The following is a 16,616-nucleotide window of genomic DNA, read 5'->3' as shown; positions in this document are numbered from 1 at the left end:
TTCTTTTAACCTGTTCATTTCTTGCATAAAGACAGCTTTATCTTTTGATGGGTGTGGAAAATCTTTTGTAAGAGTTTGCATTTCTCCTGGTGTAAATGGCTGGTAGCAAGAGTTGGTGGTGACTTTTGGCTGACCACCATCATCTGGTCCTTGTCTAGTATTGGTAATTATACAAAGAGGATAAGTGCATATCTTAAACCCATTCTGGCTTCATTTTCTTCCTGTGCTGTTATAGCCTCTAAGTCCTTGATAACTCCTGTATATGGTCCATGTCCTGCACTGTTAGGTTCAGGACAAGCATGGTAACTTGGGGGAAGAGGATGATTTGGGTAAGAGGGTGCTGTGGGAGATGAAACTTGGGATGACTCTCTGAGTGATGGAAGGGTCATTGTTTTTACGTTATCCTTCCGGCCACTATCACTAGCTTCATCCTCACTGCTCTCACTCTCTGCCTTATTTTTCTTTACCTTTTCTTTATTTTTGCCTCCTTTACTGCGTCTGGGGAGAGAAGTCTTAACAGGCTGATGACTAATCAAGATTTCATCACGTTTGATACTTTCAAAAATCCAACATTGTACATATTTAATTCCCAGCAACAATTGTCAGTCTACCATAAACGTCAACATACACAGGGACCCAGGTTGATACATCATACATTCCTTCCTTGGGGATTGGTTTGCTTTTTGTCCTATTTATAATAGTCTTGGTGTCTTTTTCTAACCACTGTCCATATTTATTTGTCATTTCTGCTAAAGGCCTGAATTTACTTGTGCCATTTATACCTCTCCCAGCATTGAGAGGTCCATGGGACTGCCATCCTCCCATTCTATAGAGTCCTCCTCTTCGGTCTCTATTTACAATTTGGGTCATCACCTAAATTGTTTTCCCTGGGCCACACACAATAGCCATCAATGACAATTCTCTACACTTGCCACACAGGCTTCTTACACTACTTCAGTCCTTTAGTCAGACCTCACAATTCTTACAAATCTATTGCATAGAAACAAAACATCAGCAGCCCACCAAAGATATTAATAATAGGTTCTATTATTTCTGCAATATATAAACTAGAGGAGCTTCTTGGGTCAAACTGTGTGATATTAACATTACCCTGATCCATATCTATCTCGCCATCTCATAAAAAACAGTACAAAACTCTTCTGCTTCCAAAACACCTCAGACACCGACAGTTACTTGCCACAAGGGACAGAATAAGTAAGGATAAGGGTCTTACCGTGGCCACTGGTCTGTCCATTGTGGATTTCACGTCTTTCCTGGCCTGAGGTCCAATGGGACGATCCGAGTCGCAGGGCACCAAACTGTAACTTCACGTTGGGGTGTCTCCAAGCGAGACCTTTAGAGGAGAGGCCGAGTCCAAATTGATAGAGAAAGGTGCATTTATTACACTGCAGTGGAGATCATATAGCATACAAAAGTTCACATCATGTGAGATGAACTAAGGTAATACAAAATATATATCTGACTCTTATGCTTTAGACTATTACATATATAGACATAACGCATAGGCGTGATCGTACAGGGGTTCAGGCGTGGTTATATAGTCTTGATCCAATCAAATTTTCATAAGCTTAACAGCGAACTCAGAGTTAAATGCAGGTTAATAGTTCAAAATCAGTCCAAAATAGACTTAGACTGTTGCCGGTTCAAACTGGTTTGACCATAAGATGCTTTTCTTAAACTTGAAAGAGGAAGTTAACCTTTAAACTCAGCCTGTTGGGTTTGCGTCTCCGACATACTTCAAATCACATTTCCTGAGAAGAAAAAAAGGAACTGCAATAAAAAACTCTTAGAAGTATATATGTATTAGAACTTTCATTTATCAGACCCTTATATTTCTACTCGCCTTACATGTCGGTACTGCAACCCAGGCATGTCACTGGCCGCAATCTAGAAGCTCTGGCACCCTGATAGCCAAGCGAGGACACTCTGGTCATCACCACATGCCGCCCAGCCACTGTAGAAATAAGTTGGCAGGGCGGCACGGCTGCGCAAAACCACGTTTTAAAACGTGCTTTTGCAAAACAGTTAGGGGGCGCGTGCGAAGTGTTCCACCGCCCTACCTGCGCCGCCGATCGTGGCCGCGGGTGTCCGTCGCTGGGTCACAGCCGGTCAATACCAGCTGTGTCCCGCCGATTAGCGGCAATCACTGACAGAGAGCAGGGCTACAGTAGCTCTGCTCTCTATCAGCTCCTGACATGCTGAGCCGGAGAGAAGAGTTTATCTCTGCCGATCAGCACACGTGCAGTACACACCCCCGCCCCCTAGTAAAACACTCCCCTCACACAATTAACCGTTTCAGTGAATAAAAAAAGTTAACCCCTTCCTTCCCAGTGCCATTAGTACAGTGACAGTGTTTTTTTTTTTTGGTGTCACTGGGGATGTCAGTGACCCCAAGTCAGTTCCCCCCCAGTGTCAGAATGTCCGCCGCAGTCCTGCCATAAGTTGCTGATCGACGCCATAAGTCAATGATTGCTGCCATAAGTCGCTGATCGCCGCCATTATTAGTATAAAAAAAAATTAAAAATCCCAGTATCTTTCCTGCCATTTGTTAACGCTATAAACTTTCACGTAAACCAATTAATTTACACGTATTAGGTTTTTTTTTTTAGCAAAGACATGTCGCAGAATGCATTTTGGCCGAAATTTGACGAAAATTAGATTTTTACTGGACATGTTTTATAGCAAAGTCCAAAATATTGTTTTTTTTTCCCTCAAAATTGTCCGTTTTTTTTTTTTATAGCGCAAAAAATAAACGCACAGGCGATCAAATACCACCGAAAGAAAGCTCTATTTGTGCAAAAAAAGGACATAAATTTCATTTATGTACCGTATTGCACGACCGTGCAATTGTCCGTTAAACTTGCGCAGCGCTGTATAGCAAAAAAATGGCGTAAATTGCAGTATCTATACCATAGTTTGTAGACGCTATAACTTTCACACAAAGCAATCGATATACACTTATTGGGATTTTTTTTTTACCAAAAACATGTAGCAGAATACATTTTGGCCTAAATTTATAACTAACTTTAAGTTTACTATATATTTTTTATAGCTGAAAGTAAAAAGTATCATTTTTCTTTGTCTTTTTTTGTTTATAGTGTGAAAAATAAAAAGCGCACAGGTGATCAAAAACCACCGAAAGAAAGCTCTATTTGTGTGAAAAAAAGGACGTAAATTTTGTTTGGGTGCAGCATTGCATGACCGCGCAATTATCAGTTGAATTAGTGCAGCGCCGAGTAGCAAAAAGAGGCCTGGTCATTAGGGGGGGGTAAATCCTCAGGAGGGCAAGTGGTTAACAGTGCTGATCCCCAGGGATGCACAGAGAGATACAGGTTTTCACAGCGGCTGTAGCACCCAGTGTCTCTGCTGTAGTCTAGTATGTAAGGAGTTAAGTGACTTCAAGTACCTCTCTGCCTTTAGCTCAGCACTCTGCTTGTTTTCCTTGATTCCGACACATGCACAGTTGCTGCAGAGGATACAGTCTTCAAGGGATACATAGCTTCATGATACACCGGAGTGTGATTTGGCTTATCAGCATATGCTAGTACTGAGCACCCAAGTGCAAGGGTAACCTGAGAGAATTTTTTTTTTTTCTCCTCTCACTGGGGCCGACACCTCATTTACTCGCCCAGCAGATGCGCTTCTGCTGAGCAGGAAAAGAGCCTGACACTCCGCTTTCCTGACAAGCACCCAATTGGTGCTAATTACCCTGCAAGGTCTCTACCCTCCCTGCTAGTCCCCGGGTGAGGTGCTGGAGAAAGGGAGGGACATGTTAAAATTATTTTTTTTTTTTGTTAGGACAAATAGATCGTCATGAGGGACAAGTAGATTAGGACCCTGATTTAGTCCCTTGGACAAGTAGTTTTTTAAAAAAAAAATTCCACACCCCGGGTTAGGAAGCCCTGCTTCCTAACCCGCTTTAGGAGTGCATTTGTTATTCTAAGAAATTTTATTTATTAATAATTATCTAAGAAATTGAGAGTTATATTTGAAATTAGGGCGCTAAAGGTAAATGCACGAAGTCAAGAACGTATTGCATGGTACTGCCGCGCATGTAAAGTCGGGGTTTTTTTATGTGTGCATAGGAAGATAGCTAAGGGATGTATACATTTTTCAAGTATAAGGATAAATGAGCTTCTCTAGTGATCCAGCTATCACTACTATCAAAGAATGGCTACAGTCATACTCCATGGTCACACTGTATGTAGGTATGTAGACACCCTCCTGAGGTAGACTAGGGACTATAGACACTGGGATTTGTAGCTTGCATAGAGCAGTGAACATGACTGCAACTAACATGCACTGCATGTTCCAATGTGCTTGGAAAGAAAGTATGCATGAAGAGTGGGGCAGAGGTGTATTTCTGTAGTTCAAAAGGCAGGAATATTATTGGTTGGGATTTCATTGCAGTTGTCAGCCCAAACAAGAAGTTAAGAGCACTCTGGATTTTCTGGTAAATTAGCGGGTAATTTTATTTGCTTTCAGTGTTTTAAGAAGAATAAAACCTGAATGAATATATATATATATATATATATATATATATATATATATATATGATTTTTTCTCTCTTTAGCCGTGACATACATGTTAATTTTTTGCTTTTTTTTTTTGCTTTGAACCGGGGATTAGCTGAGAGACACTGCAGCGTAAGAGCACTGATTGGGTCCTCATCAGGAAAGGACATTCGGGTTCTCTTAATGCTCAGCAGAAGCGCATCTGCTGAGCCAGTAAATGAGCTATTCACCCCAATGAGGAAAAAAAAAAAACTTTATTCCTTCAGGTTACCTTCGCACACGGAAGCACTTGCGTTCTCAGTACTAGCGCATGCGGAGCATCCAAATCAAGCTCCATTGTCCTCTCCATTTTAGGATAAATTCACATTTTTTTTGCAGGTAAAAAGCCTTTTTGCACGCATGTTTAAAAAAATAATTTTAGGCCTGAACATTACATGAAACCCCTAAAACATTATACATGTTCTGAAAGCAGACACCCTAGACAATAAAATAGTGTAGCTCTAATTTTTTATGTTACACAATATTACTGAAAAGGTTTAGGAAATGCAAAATTTGCATTAAAAAACACACTAAAGTTAATTTTAGTGTGCACAGGAAAGCAATAAATTACCCAATTTTGGTAAAATATAAAAGCCAAGGTTGCACCGAGTAAATTGATGTACAACATTTGCGTGCACCCCTGAAATTTTCAGTACCCTATATTTACTATAGGGGACACTTTAAAAGTCCCCTATTGGTCATCAGCTTAGCTTTACGGAGGAGGTCTAGTTCTAGAATTATTGCTCTCATTCTAGCTTGTGCGGCGATATGTCTAAAAGACCCTGCATGTCTCTTCTATGCTCCACTGAATGTAATGCAGTGCAGATCACACTGTATTACATTCTTTCCCGGCTTTGATGGCTGGGGACACTGACAACAAGGACCCGGAAGTGGGGTTCCTACACATCGCTTCTAGGTCAGAAACAAGACTGGTGCTGGGCCCACAGATGGGCAAGCAGAGCCCGGTATACATAACAGGGTGGAACACGTGGTGGGGGGCACTTTACCTGGGTGTGTGGAAGCATTCAGGCAGAAGCGCAGTTGCCTGAATACTTCCATCTGACAAACAAAGCCCTGCTGCTTGCCTGCGGCAAGGCTGGATGTTGAAAGAAAAAAAAAAACCTACCTACCCAGCAGCCGGAACTGCATGTCCCGGGCGTCTGGCGATATAAATTGTGCATCAGTTTAAACTGTCTTTGGCAGTGGATACATTTTTTTTCAAGCTGTATTAAAGCAAAGATTTATTATATTGCAAAATAAATTTAACTGCACCACAGATAAATAATTCTGTCAAAAATGGTATAGCTGCTATCTCAATGATGAGAAACTCACCCAAATAACAAATAAAAATTGACGGTGCTAAAACCCCTGACTAATAAAAAAAAAAAAAAGCAAAATTGTGGGTCCTACTGTACAACAAATAAATAATCAATAGTAGAAATGTATCATCATAAAGTAACCCATGCTGTTTAAAATGCAATCAAATGATAATTGATTTATTTCCTTTGATTGCATGTTATACAGCATGGGTCACTTTATGATGCTGAATTTCTATTTATTGATTTGTTTTTTTTATTTTCAGCGGTTTTAGCAATGTTTTATCAATTTGTGTTATATTGCAACTTACCTATTCTAAAAATGATGGCTGCATTAGTTTTCTTTTTTAGACTCTTTCCTTTATTTTCATCTGATCATTCACCCAGTAAGCAAGTGGTTTTTCAACAGAACAAGCTGTTCTGCAGATGCAGCAATTACAATGGTTGAGACAAGCATTCTACTTCTAACAAGGGTGCTTACAAATATCAGCTTTTATTTATGTAAAACCTTTATTCTAAAAGTAAAAAAAAAATACTGCTACTGTAATTGCTTATAAAGTATTAGCTGGAGTATGGTTTCAATTTGTTGGTATATCTAAATCTGCACGTTTAATGCATGACAGGAACAGTTAAACAGAACTCAGTAGGCGTTGCTTAATCTCAGGATGACCAATGAAACATTCCATTCTTATCAATATAGTTAGGTGAAGAACAGAAACCGCAAATAGTTGAGGGATACCATATAAGGTAGTTCTTTTTTAGAAAAATGAAACTAGCCTAAGGAAATGAGAGAGAAATTACAAAATCGAAACTAACTGTTCACAGATCTAGAAATGGAGGCATTATACAAAATGGATGACCATTAATAAGACCTATTTCCTTACAATTGGTAAGCTGCAATATATTATATTTTTGGTTTAGGCTTTCATCATTATGTTTTGTCAAAATAATTTGCTGGCTATTTATTATAAATAGGAGGACTTGTAATTACTTGGTTACTTGATGCATCATAAATGGCTGTGTGTATCTTTTGGGCACCACAAACAATCACTGGTATTTCCTGTATCCTGTAGACAATAACAGATTTAAGTGCTCAGTGTGTCCAATTTTAAATTTTCTGTCTTATTTTTGGTTTCTAGATGGAGTCCATCGTGCAACTGCACAGTGTACTTTGCAAGTGGCTATCATTACTGATGAAATGCTCTCCCACAGCATCACATTACGCCTGGGTGGAATGTCTCAACAACAGTTTCTTTCTCCCATGTTGCCTTTGTTTATTCACTCTGTGGCTTATGTTATCTCTGTTCCGGCACATGGTGTTGTGGTCTTTAGTATTTTGGATGACTCTGAGGCTTCAGCTGTGGCTTTAGGTTCAGCCACAGAGGAAAAGATTCTGAATGTCAGTTTATTGGTGAGTAGGAAAAAATAAATATGGGACAGTTAATACATAACAAGTAGCTCAACATACAACGTCATATGATAGCTGCAAATTGTAATGTTTGAAGTGTTATTTAAAAGAGAAGTATGGACTTTATAAAAAAAAAATTTATATTCACCTAGGTTGATGCAGCATCTGTCCACCGCCAGCTCTGCAGTGAGAACTGAACGATCAAACACCGTTGACCGCTCAGTTCTCCCCTTCACTCTGAGCAGAGAGCTGTGACTGTCAGTCTATGCTCTGCCCCTCCATCGCTTACTAGAGCACTGGGCTGTGGAGGGGGCAGAAGGGGCTGGCTCAGGCTCTCAGTGTCACAAGTTAGCCTGCAGTTTGTTTGTGTATTCTTACCTCCTTGCTGCAGTGCTGTTCCTGATTCCTTTCACATGTGTGGTTTCTGTGCTCACCTATGGGTGTCGTTTGCTATCCTCTGGGTTTTTTTTCCTTCCCTTCCATCACTTCCTGGCCCACCTCCTAGATTGCTTGTCTATATAAGACATGCTCAGTCTAGCCCACTTTGCCTTAGCAACTTCTTAGTTCTCCGAGCTCCTTCTATGCTTGTATCCTGTATCTGGCTACCTGTGTACTGACCCTGGCTTCGTCCACTGACTGTGCTGGTCTACTGGCTTCCCTGTTGTCTCCTGGATTACACTGTGCTCACGCGATTGGCCTCCACATCCTCAGCTGGGCGTATCTGGGGGCCGCGACCTGGTTCCAGCTTTCTGCAAGTCCATCCCCATCATCAGGGGCTCTGGTGAAGAAGCAAGCTGGGGCTTAGACTCCGCTCCCTGGGGAACCTTTAGCTTTAGCCTGCTGTCAGCTGAATACGGGTCACAGGAGTGCTGAGGGAAAATGCACTCCTGTAATCCATATTATTATTATTGGTACTTATATAGCACCATCAATTTACGCATCGCTTTACATACATATATTGTACACTCACATCAGTGAATGGGGTGTACAAAGGGGTGTACAAATTAAGAACCCTAACTCACATTCATACATACACATACTAGGGCCAATTTAGACAGGAGCCAATTTACCTACCACATGTCTTTGGAGTGTGGAAGGAAACCGGAGTAGCTGTAGGAAACCCACGCAGGCACAGGGAGAACATGCAAACAGGTGCCGTGGTTGGGATTTGAACCAGTGATCCTAGTACTGCCAGGTGGAACTGCTAACCATTAAGCCACTGTGCTTCCCAATCCATAGGAGAAGTACAGCAAAAAAGCTGTGGCTATCTTCTCCTTTAACATTGAAGCTATCTGCCATCCACAGTTTTAAGCCTGCACGGAAGTACAGTATTTGTGAAGAGAATTGTGTTATTATAAAGTAATTTCATAAAGAATCTCTTTTCCATCATTTCCATACGTTCTGTCAATATGGGGAAGATATAAACATAAAATACAATTCAACGGTGTAATACTAAAAATATATATATATATATATATATATATATATATAGTTGTGTTCAAAATAATAGCAGTCAGACATCACTAACCTGATCAATCACTGTTTTTGGTAGAAATGATATTTCAACATGGCAAATAATTTACTAGCAGGTGTAGTAGAGTAATAGAAATCCAACAGTCATGACATGCATGCTGCTGATTCTGTGTAATTGAATCACTAATTGAAAGGGGCATGGTCAAAATAATAGCAGTGTGGAGTTCCATTAGTGAGGTCATTCATTCTTTGAAAAACAGGTGACAATTATTGCCCTTATTTAAGGAAGGAAGGCAGCAAATGTTGTACATGCTGGAAAATGGGTCGTTCCAGATATTGTTCAGCGTACCTTGATTAAAAAGTTGATTGGAGAGGGAAAACATATAAAGAAGTGCAGAAAATGATAGGCTGCTCAGCTAAAATGATCGCAAATGCTTTAAAATGGCAACCAAAACCTGAAAGACGTGGAAGAAAGCGAAAAACTACCATTTGAATAGATAGAATAGCCAAAATGGCAAGGACTCAGCCAACAATCAGCTCCAGGAAGATCAAAGAAGGTCTAAAGTTACCTGTGTGTACTGTTACAATTAGAAGACGCCTATGTGAAGCCAATCTATCGGCAAGAAGCCCCTGCAAAGTCCCACTGTTGAAAAAAAGACGTGCAGAAGAAGTTACAATTTGCCAAAGAGCACATTGACTGGCCTAAAGAGAAATGGCGCAATATTTTGTGGACTGATGAAAGTAAGATTGTTCTTTTTGGATCTAGTGGCCAGAGACAGTTTGTCAGACGACCCCCAAACACTGAATTCAAGCCACAGTACACTGTGAAGACATTGAAGCATGGTTGCGCAAGCATCATGATATGGGGATGTTTCTCATACTACGGTGTTGGGCCTATTTATCGCATACCAGGGATTATGGATCAGGTTGAATACATCAGAATACTTGAAGAGGTGATGCTGCCTTATGCTGAAGAGGAAATGCCCTTGAAATGGGTGTTCCAACAAGACAACGACCCCAAACACACCAGTAAACGTCAATAAAACAGTAAGAATACGGCGCTAAAATGTGCAAATGATAAACAAACACCAGTAAACGTGCAACATCTTGGTTCCAGACCAACAAGATTGATGTTATGGAGTGGCCAGCCCAATCCCTGGATCTTAATCCAATAGAAAACTTGTGGGGTGACATCAAAAATGCAGTTTCTGAGGCAAAACCAAGAAATAGAGAAGAACTGTGGAATGTAGTCCAATCATCCTGGGCTGGAATATCTGTTCACAGGTGCCAGAAGATGGTTGACTCCATGCAACACATGTGTACAGCAGTTCTCAGAAACAGTGCTTATACAACTAAATATTAGTTAAGTGATTCAAAGGAAAGCAAAATCTTCAAACATTTTTCAGTTTATATGGTGAATGTTTGAGTTTGTAAAGAAGAATACAAACACTGCTATTTTTTGGAACAGTCTAATATTCACTTTTCTTCAATTTTTTTTTTAGAGGAACAACACAAATTTGATATTTTTCTTCATGTTTTGATTTGGAATAGAATGTGTAGTGTTCCCAATGCATTTGTGTGAATGAAAATAAAAGCTATTAGAAGGATTTTGAGTTTTATTCATCTTTTTCAACACACTGCTATTATTTTGAATACAACTGTATATAGTTGTGCTTACATTACATATGTGCACCGAGTACTATGATAAACCCTGTGCAAGTATGGAATGTTAGAAATTAAGTTTTTCCTACTGGCTATTTTAATAAAGGAAGATAATATTTTGCATCTTGGCGTGTGGCATTCCTCCCACTGGCACAATTGATGCAAGTTTGGAAAGACTGTCATCCACATAGGATCCCACTGCAACATGAAAGCTCCAGCCACCTTGAGCTCCATTAGTGGTAAGTCCTGGGATAGTCATTACACTCAGATTATGTACTGTACAGCAGCGTTTTTCAACCACTGTGCCGCGGCACACTAGTGTGCCGTGAGATATTGTCTGGTGTGCCGTGGGAAAAATTCCAATTTCATCTGTAACATGTGGCTTCGGCTCACAAATAGACCAATCATTAGAATCTAATGATTCAGTGGTCGGCAAGCCGCGGCTCGCGAGCCACATGCGGCTCTTTACCCAGTCTAATGCGGCTCTTCTGTGTGCCGGGCGCCTGCTCCCCTCCCTCCTCTCGGTCGGCCGCTCCCCTGCCTCCTCTCGGTTGGCAGCCCCAAAAGTCCGCGCGGACCTTTTAATCCGGCTTGCGGATGTGGCTGTCAGGATGTGTGTAGGCGGGGCAGCGTGCCGAACGTGAGGGGAGGGGAGCTAGGCTCCTCTCACAGTCCGCCCTGAAGACCCGAACGGCGCGGGAAGACAGCGAGAGGAACGCAAAAGGTAAGTGAATTGACACGGGGGACTTGGCTTACTAGAAGGGGGGGGGGGGAATAGTACTGTGGGGGATGAAATACTATATGAGGGATGAATTACTTTATGAGGGATGAAATACTATATGGGGGGATGAAATACTATATGGGGGATGAATTACTATATCAGGGATGAATTACTATATGGGGGGATGAAATACTATATGGGGGGATGAAATACTATATGGGGGGATGAATTACTATATGAGGGATGAAATACTATATGGGGGGATGAAATACTATATGAGGGATGAAATACTATATGGGGGATGAATTACTATATGAGGGATGAATTACTGTATGAGGGATGAAATACTATATGGGGGGATGAAATACTATATGAGGGATGAAATACTATATGAGGGGATGAAATACTATATGGGGGGATGAAATACTATATGGGGGATGAAATACTATATGAGGGATGAAATACTATATGAGGGATGAAATACTATATGAGGGATGAATTACTATATGAGGGATGAAATACTATATGGGGGGATGAAATACTATATGGGGGGATGAAATACTATATGGGGGGATGAAATACTATATGAGGGATGAATTACTATGGGGGATGAATTACTATATGGAGGATGAATTACTATATGGGGGATTAATTACTATGCTTACTATGGGGGAATATTACTATACTTACTATGGATGACACATACACATCATTCATCTACTCTTGGTCCGGCCCCCGGGTCCAATTATAAAATACTTTATTATTTCATAATAAAGTAATTATAAAATAATTTCTTTGTGTTTGATTCCTATTCAAGAGAATTACTTTATATATAGTCAATATAGGCACAGAGGTAAATTTTTTTAACATTTTCTAATGGTGGTGTGCCTCGTGATTTTTTTCATGAAAAAAGTGTGCCTTTGCACAAAAAAGGTTGAAAAACACTGCTGTACAGTATAATACCTTGTTGATCTGTACTCTCTACTATTTTAATTCAGATTGCATATACGCTGTAATTAAGGGTTACAATAGATATCTTAATAAAAAATATAGTGGGCTGCAGAGGGGGCGGGAGAGGCTGTCTCAGGCTCTCGGCAGATCGCTGAGTGGCTGAGCTAGATGCCAGTCTATTTATCTCTGTGGATCCTGTCCATATGGTCAGGATCTTTTCAGAGCTGGGACCGTCTTAGTGACGCCAGTGATGTATGTCTGAACACTGTTTTATACACTACCTGTAGATCACCAGAGATTGACATGTTGCTTTGTTGGCATTATTTGCTCTGGTACACTATCCCTTGCTCATTCCATACATAAATTCCTGTTCATAATTTTATGATGTGAAATAAATAAAAATGTTATTTATTAAAAATACAGTGATGAATAATGTTTAAACATCTGGACCATTTTGTTTTTGTCTACATACCAAATTTATGGTTTATGCAGTTATTCTGCCTACTGTTTTTCATTCAATTTTAAAACGGTTTTCAAACTAAGTAATTCATTTTTATCATTTTCACAGGTACAAAGTCCTGAAGGGACACTTCTGCCTTCTGAAATCTTGCGTGAGTTACTGTACTTGAACCGCACTCTGCTGGCTATATTGGCCCAACAGAAGGTGTTGCCATTTGACGACAATGTGTGCCTTCGAGAGCCCTGCCCCAATTACATGCTGTGTGTGTCTGCCCTACGCTTTGACAGTTCGGCTCCTTTCTTGGCCTCTGATACATTGCTATTCCGTCCAATTTTACCTGTAGGAGGGCTGCGTTGTCGATGTCCAACAGGCTTTGCTGGTGAATTTTGTGAAACAGAGGTAGACCTTTGTTACGCTGGGCCCTGCGGAGAACATGGTATTTGCCACAGCGATGAAGGTGGCTACACCTGTCAGTGCAATGAAGAGTATACAGGTGCGAATAAGCTATTTGTGAAAGCTTAAGTATTTAGGCAATTGAATGTATATAGAAAGTATATTTAATGACCATGGAATGAACAAAAAGCATAATGTAAAAGAGTTATGCAGGTACCACCATGTACATAACCTTCTGGCTCTATGATTGACTTTCTAAAATGGATCACAGAAAGTGTGCTATTCTGCTCTTGGTTGCAGATTCTTGGAATGATTGACTATATTAAATAGTGTTTTGTGTTTATTGTAGACACTATAAGGGCAGCAGAAAGACATGTACTGATGCTTGGAATTGGTGTCCTCTTCTGCCTGTATAGCTATAATTTATTTCCCCCGATATAAACATAGATGAATCTGATTAGTTAATAATGTCCCTGTCTACTAAACACACTTCTTTTGTTTCCTGATTTCAGGTCCACACTGTGAGATCTCTTTGCGATCTGCCCGCTGCTCTGCTGGGCTTTGCCGAAATGGAGCAGTGTGTGTTAATCTTTTGCTGGGTGGCTTTCATTGTGAGTGTCCTCCTGGGGAATATGAAGCACCATACTGCATGGTCAATACTCGAGCATTTGACGGAGAATCATTTATTACCTTCCATGGCCTAAGACAGCGGTTCCATTTTAAGTTGTCACTGAGGTAAGGTGAAACTTTTCATTTAATGGGTTAGCCGCTGAATATTTGCAAAGGCCAATACCATGTAAAGATTGCCAACTTTACTGTATTTTCGTATGACCACTAAGTATTTAATAATGTAACAAATAAAGAAAAATGCAGGCCACTTCAACCTCTTATGATTTGTATAATTACAATGCCACTTGCTTTTAGCCACTGATCATTTATAGTGCAGGTGATACACAGTTGGGAAGCTATATAAAGCTAATCACATTTAATTGGACTTGATGTTTAATGATGAAGACATTTCACTAATCAAGCTTCTTCTTAAGCTCAGATGAGCATCAGGACCATACCCCAACCTTGTTTTTAGACAATGGACATTTGCCTTTACACATTCCATGGTGATTGGTTGACTGAATTACCCATTCATCTTTAAATTGCTGGAGTATGTTGTTAACACTCGAACATTAGAACTAGGGAAGCTGTTTGAACGATCAATGAAATGTCTTCAGCATTTGAGACAGAAGCCAAACATACTTTGTTGGGTCCTAGTCAGGTAATCCGCATTAAAATTGATGTTTCTCTGAGGATTGCAGTGATCTACTGGCCTCCTGGACCAGTGTCATGCTTTCTTGATGACTTCTTTGCTAGGCTACCCTACTTTCTCTCCTCTGAAGTACCCACTATATTTCTTGGAGATTTTAACATCCCCATTAATGTGAACAACCCAGCTACATCCCAACCCTTCAACCTAACCTCCTCTTTTGCCTTAACACAATGGACACAGTCCTCCACTCACTCTGATGGGAATACATTAGACCTTGTTTTCTCCCATCTTTGCACTCCCTACTTTAACCTCACAAACACCCCCTTTCCTTTATCTGATCACAATCTCATCACCTTCACAGTGTCCTTGTGTTCAAACACTTATCCCTCCAAGCAGCAATTATCTGCAGAATCCTGACTTGGCTATTGCTGTCTACAACCGTTCACTTTCATCTACACTACACTCACTTGCTCCTCTAACTACAGGAAGTATCAGGCCCCGACCATTACAACCGTGGCAGACTGACGACACCAGAAATCTTAAGAGACATAGTCGTGCACTGGAGCGATTGTGGCGGAAAACCAAATCCCAGCAAGCATTCACCCTGTATAAATCTGCTTACTTAACATACAATTCCTCCCTCCATGCTGCCAAACAAGCCTACTTTGCCACTTGTATTAATACTTTCTCATCCAGTCCTTGTCATCTCTTCTCTACTTTCTCCAACTCCGCCTCTACCCAGTAGCTCACTCACTGCTTCTGAGATTGCAAATAATTTCAAAACAAGACTGATGTAGGGATATCTCCACAACACAGACATCTATCCTACTTGGCATACCTTATATTAAACTTTCCTCAACATTTTCCTCTTTTGACCCTACTACTGAAGAGGACACTAAAGTTCTCAGAATCCATTCTCACCACGTGCCCCCTGGATCTTGTCCCCTCTCAACTACTATGTCCTAAGCTCCCTCTCTCACATCTTCAATCTCTCCCTCTATAATGGTGCCTTCCCCACCCCTCTAAAGCATGCACAGATCACTCCCATACTTAAGAAGCCCTCGTTGGACCCTACAAACCTGAACAAAGAGGAGTTCTACCTGGAAAAAAAAATAAGTCAGCAGCTACAAAAACTGTAGCTGCTGACTTTTAAAGTACCGCTACTTTACCTGTCCCTTTGTCCAGCGGTGTCCTCGCCACCGCAGGTTTCACCGGCTGTCTTCTTTCCCTGATGCCGGCATCTTCACTGTGAGCAACTGGCTGTGACAGCTTGCAGCTTCACGAGAAGCGCTGCACTTTGTGAATGGCCCGTAATCTTCTGGGATCTGTCACGTGTCCCAGAAGACGAGGGGGGGGGGGGGGGAGGACAACTTCCGCTTCCAATTGTCTAGGCGATTGTAGCAGAAGTGGGAGCGGGTACCTATCAAATTTGGGTACCTGCTCCCCCCCCCCCGGCTCCCCAAAGGTGGCAATCCTTAATGGGGAACAGGGGACAAAGGTTTAAAGCGGAACTTCCCCTTTTGGGTGGAGCTCCACTTTAAGACCCATCTCCCTGCTCCTGTTTACCTCTAAACTCTTAGAACGCTTAGTCTACAATCGCCTGAGCTCCCACCTCACTAACAACAACCTTCTGGACCCTTTCCAGTCTGGCTTTCGCTCACTACACTCCACTGAAACTGCACTACTAAAACTCACTAATGATTTACTAACCGCTAAAACCAGTGGTCACTACTCCATACTCTTACTACTTGACCTCACTGCAGCCTTTGATACTGTTGACCATCCCCTCCTCAAAAAACTCCACTCTTGGCCTCTGAGACTCTGCTCTCTCCTGGTTCTCCTCCTACCTATCGCAGTGCTCCTTTAGCGTTATCTATAACTGTCTCCTCATCTCCACTTCCTCTTTCTGTAGGGGTCCCTCAAGGTTCTGTCCGTGGACCCCTTCTCTTCTCACTCTACACCTGCTCCCTTAATAAACTCCCATAGCTTTAAGTACCATCTCTATGCTGATGACACAAATTTATACATCTACTCCTCACCTCGCCCCTTCAGTCTCCTCTCGCATTAATAACCTACTGAGTGACATAACATGGATGTTACTCCACTTCCTCAACCTAAATCTCTCCAAAATGGAGCTCATACTATTCCCTCCAGAACATGGCCCCTACCCTGACATCAAGATCAATAATACAACCATCAGTCCCTCCTCTCATGCCAGGCTACTGTGTGTAATTCTAGACTCCCATTTGTCCTTGCAGCCCCAAATCCAATCACTGTCCAAATAATGTCCAAATCTTCAAGATACACCTGTTCTTAACCTCTGAAACCACTAAACAACTTATTCACTCCCTTGTTATCTCTCGCCTTTACTATTGTAGCTTTCATGAATGCTGCTGC

At 41.2% G+C, this 16,616-nt stretch overlaps 1 protein-coding gene across 3 annotated transcripts in view; it reads left to right on the top strand.

Annotated features, from left to right (window-relative positions):
- The window catches only part of LOC149441443 (cadherin EGF LAG seven-pass G-type receptor 2-like), a 465,765-nt gene that overhangs the window by 96,064 nt on the left and 353,085 nt on the right, over positions 1 to 16,616 (top strand). For all 3 annotated transcript variants that reach the window (XM_089657338.1, XM_089657336.1, XM_089657337.1), the window contains exons 2-4: positions 7,030 to 7,301; positions 12,674 to 13,058; positions 13,471 to 13,693. In XM_089657338.1, the coding sequence (XP_089513464.1) occupies positions 7,030 to 7,301; positions 12,674 to 13,058; positions 13,471 to 13,693 (880 nt within the window). The remainder of the gene's footprint in view (positions 1 to 7,029; positions 7,302 to 12,673; positions 13,059 to 13,470; positions 13,694 to 16,616) is intronic.

Source organism: Staurois parvus, unplaced genomic scaffold (assembly GCF_062004578.1).
Source record: "Staurois parvus isolate SC_StPar_1 unplaced genomic scaffold, SC_StPar_1.0 ptg000984l, whole genome shotgun sequence".
NCBI lineage: Eukaryota > Metazoa > Chordata > Amphibia > Anura > Ranidae > Staurois > Staurois parvus.
The sequence above is the reverse complement of the archived record's forward strand: the minus strand, read 5'-3'. Positions and strand labels throughout refer to the sequence as shown.